We start from the raw sequence: 3,801 nt of genomic DNA, 5'->3' as shown, positions 1-3,801 counted from the left end.
TGTCTACCGACCGTTTTTTGCCCACCCATTAAAATACTGTCAACTGGGAAGAAAATGACGTGGGGAACTGTGTGCCACCACTTTGCAGAGAGGAAAGTTACTAGTTAATCCGATCTGTACGCTTTGCATAGCAGTCTGGCAAAATGATTTTTTGAGAAAAATTGAAATTTTCAAAGAGATCTTCGTACTAGAAGTATTGTGAAGAATACAGCCCGGGGGTACAAAATGACCCACGGGCGTACGGATAGGGTTAAACAATCAGCGCGTTCCGTATTGAATAAGCTGCAAAATTAGTTCTATGCCTTTATTTTTTAATATTCAAAATTTCCGACAACTGGAACCTATTTGACAATGTACCCAATCTCATAGATAGAATTGCCAGATTGATCAATGATATAAGAAAATGGATGTTCAAGAACAAATTAAAATTAAATGAGCATAAGACCGAAATATTATTTCTCCGTTACAGCGCATGCAATGAAATCGATAATATCAGAATAAACATCAATGGCCACGAAATATGAGCCCAAACTAAAATAAAACATTTAGGTGTGGTGCTAGATCAAGATATGTCAATGAAATACCATGTATCCAATCTTTGTAAAAATCTATATCTCCAACTGAAGAAAATAGGGAGCATTAGAAAATACCTATCTGTTGGTGTCACCAAAACTTTAATAACATCACTTATATTGTCCAGGATTGATTATTGCAATTCCTTACTGGCTGGTGTACCTGATGAACAGTTACAACAACTACAAAGAGTACAGAATATTGCTGCCAAAATAATTACTAAAAAATTAAAGCATGATCATGTGACTCCTATTTTAAAAGCATTACACTGGCTCCCTGTGAAAGAGCGTATCATATATAAAATCTGTTTAACTTGCTACAAGTGCTTAAATGATTGGTCACCGGACTATCTAAAATAGTTTTTAACACCCTATGTGCCTCCTAGAACGCTCAGATCATCAAGTGACAAAACAACCCTTGTTAAGCCTAAAATAAATTACAAATCATATGGCCAACGCTCTTTTTCGAATTTTGCCCCATTTGTTTGGAAGGGGCTTCCAAAAACTATCAGAGAAGTAGAAAATCTAGAAATTTTAAAGAAGAAACTAAAAGCATTTCTATTTTCATCATACATGTATTTCGATTAGACAGAATCCTTCCAAGCTGCAAATCGTTGTGAGTTTGTATGTGCGTATGTGCATGTGTACGTATGTGTGTATGTGTGTATGTATGTGTGTGCGGTGCGTGCGTGAGTGAATATGTGTTTGCACGAGTATGTAACACTATGTATCTTTAAAATTGATTTGTAAATCCATAATATGTATCATGTTAAGCGCATAGAGCATTGTATAAGTGGATATGCGCTATACAAATGCAATCCATTATTATTATTATTATCTCCAGGCACACACACGATATATTTCTAACACACCACACATCAGTTTCATACTCCTCACACCATTGTGTACTCTATACACCGTTTTAAAATTTCACACAACCCATTTTCAAACCACACACACTACTTTCACCCCACCCCCCACCCCCATTTTCAAACTCTATAAGCTTACATCGTTTTCAAATTTCACAAATCATTTTCAAACTCTATAAGATTACATCGTTTTCAAATTTCACAAATCATTTTCAAACTCTATAAGATTACATAGTTTTCAAATTTCACAAATCATTTTCAAACTCTATAAGATTACATCGTTTTCAAATTTCACAAATCATTTTCAAACTCTATAAGCTTACATCGTTTTCAAATTTCACAAATCATTTTCAAACTCTATAAGATTACATCGTTTTCAAATTTCACAAATCATTTTCAAACTCTATAAGATTACATCGTTTTCAAATTTCACAAATCATTTTCAAACTCTATAAGCTTACATCGTTTTCAAATTTCACAAATCATTTTCAAACTCTATAAGATTACATCGTTTTCAAATTTCACAAATCATTTTCAAACTCTATAAGCTTACATCGTTTTCAAATTTCACAAATCATTTTCAAACTCTATAAGATTACATCGTTTTCAAATTTCACAAATCATTTTCAAACTCTATAAGCTTACATCGTTTTCAAATTTCACAAATCATTTTCAAACTCTATAAGATTACATCGTTTTCAAATTTCACAAATCATTTTCAAACCCTCCACACCACTTTTTACACCACAAACTTCATTTCCACCCCCCCCCCCCCCCCCCCCACACACACGCACATCTCATTCCTACCCTACACACCACTATTGACACCCCTCACACACCACTGTAAAATCTCCCCTCCCGCGCCAGTTTCAGACTGCACGCACCGACTATGAACGTCTCATTTCCACCCGTCCACAGATCGACGACGACATGGTGGAGTTCCTCAAAAATCTCAACGACAGCGGCTTCCTCAACAGAACTATCCTCATCCTCATGAGCGACCACGGCGCGCGCTTTTCAGCAATGCGCAACACGTCACAGGGAAAACTGGAAGAGCGCATGCCTTATTTCGGCTTCCGGTTCCCGCCATCTTTTACGGAGACCTACCCGGAAGCCGTCAACAATTTCCAAATCAATCGAAGAAGGCTCACCACCCCTTTTGATATTCACGCAACATTCCATGACATTTTGAAGTACACCGGCCCGGGGAAGGGCGATATTCGCAGTAGGGGCATCAGCCTCTTCAAAGAGGTGCCCAAGGAGAGATCGTGCGCCGACGCAGACGTGGAGCCCCACTGGTGCGCGTGTCTAGACTGGCATGACGTCAGCGAGCACTCCGATCGCCGCATTCCTTTATCTGTGATCAATTTCATCAACAGACTCACGAGCCACCTGAGCGAGAAATGCGCGCGGCTCACGGTGAAAGACGTGAAGAGCATCTACCAAATCTCTCCCAACTCGCAGGTGCTCAAGTTCAAGAAGAGCGCCGACCTTCACGGGGACGTCCCTGACCTTTCCGACTCCATGACCTCTGAGTACGAGTACTTCCTGGTCACGTTGATGACGTCACCGGGCGACGGGCTTTTCGAGGTGACCGTGAAACATTCCATTCCGACGGACTCCTACGAGGTGAACGAGCGGGGGCTGAGTCGGATTAACCGATACGGGAATGCCCCTCGCTGTATACAGAAGGAGTTTCCCAATCTGAGGCCTTATTGTTATTGTATTTAATGAACTTGGTACTTTCAGATTGTTCTCTTGTCATCCCCTCCCCTCCCCCCTCCCTCTCCCCCCCCCCGGCATCCCCCATCCCTTCTTTCTATTGCAAATCATACCCCTATGTCCTGTCCTCCCCCCCTCCACCTTTATTTTTCCAGATTGTTCTCTTATACTGTACTCCCCCCCCCCCCCCTTTTATCTCTTTTTTCTTCACCCCTTCCTTCCACACGCACACTCACACACACACACACACACACACACTCACACACACACACACACACACACACACACACACACACACACACACACACACACACAAGTTCTATCTCTCTCCTCTCTCTCTCTCTCTTCATATCTATCTCTCTCTCTCTCTCTCTCTCTCTCTCTCTCTCTCTCTCTCTCCACGCACTTCTGTTTGTGTTTATAAATATGTGTGTTTGTATGTGTATGTACGTATGTGTGTATTTTGTTTGAGTTTAAGGTGCTGACAATGAGTAATATCACAATTCTAGAGAACGTTTGCGTGCATGCTGGTGATTGTGTAAACTTATTTCCACGTGTGTCTGTGTATGAGTGGGTCTAAATGCAAGGAGATGCTCTAAAGGTATATTATTTTATGTGTAATCATGAACAAAAGCATT

General features: G+C 40.5%; 1 protein-coding gene across 1 annotated transcript in view; it reads left to right on the top strand.

Moving 5' to 3' along the window:
• The window catches only part of LOC101851889, a gene marked incomplete in the record, with an annotated part of 12,511 nt that extends 9,281 nt beyond the window's left edge, over window positions 1-3,230 (top strand). Inside the window, 1 exon segment of the mRNA XM_005106108.3 lies at window positions 2,360-3,230. Coding sequence (XP_005106165.2) covers window positions 2,360-3,172 — 813 coding nt within the window.
• Between the last annotated feature and the right edge of the window lie 571 nt (window positions 3,231-3,801).

The sequence above is a fragment of the Aplysia californica genome, unplaced genomic scaffold (genome assembly GCF_000002075.1).
Source record: "Aplysia californica isolate F4 #8 unplaced genomic scaffold, AplCal3.0 scaffold00513, whole genome shotgun sequence".
Taxonomy (NCBI): Eukaryota; Metazoa; Mollusca; class Gastropoda; order Aplysiida; family Aplysiidae; genus Aplysia; species Aplysia californica.
Note: the sequence above shows the minus strand (reverse complement) of the source record. Positions and strands in the feature narration are given on the sequence as shown.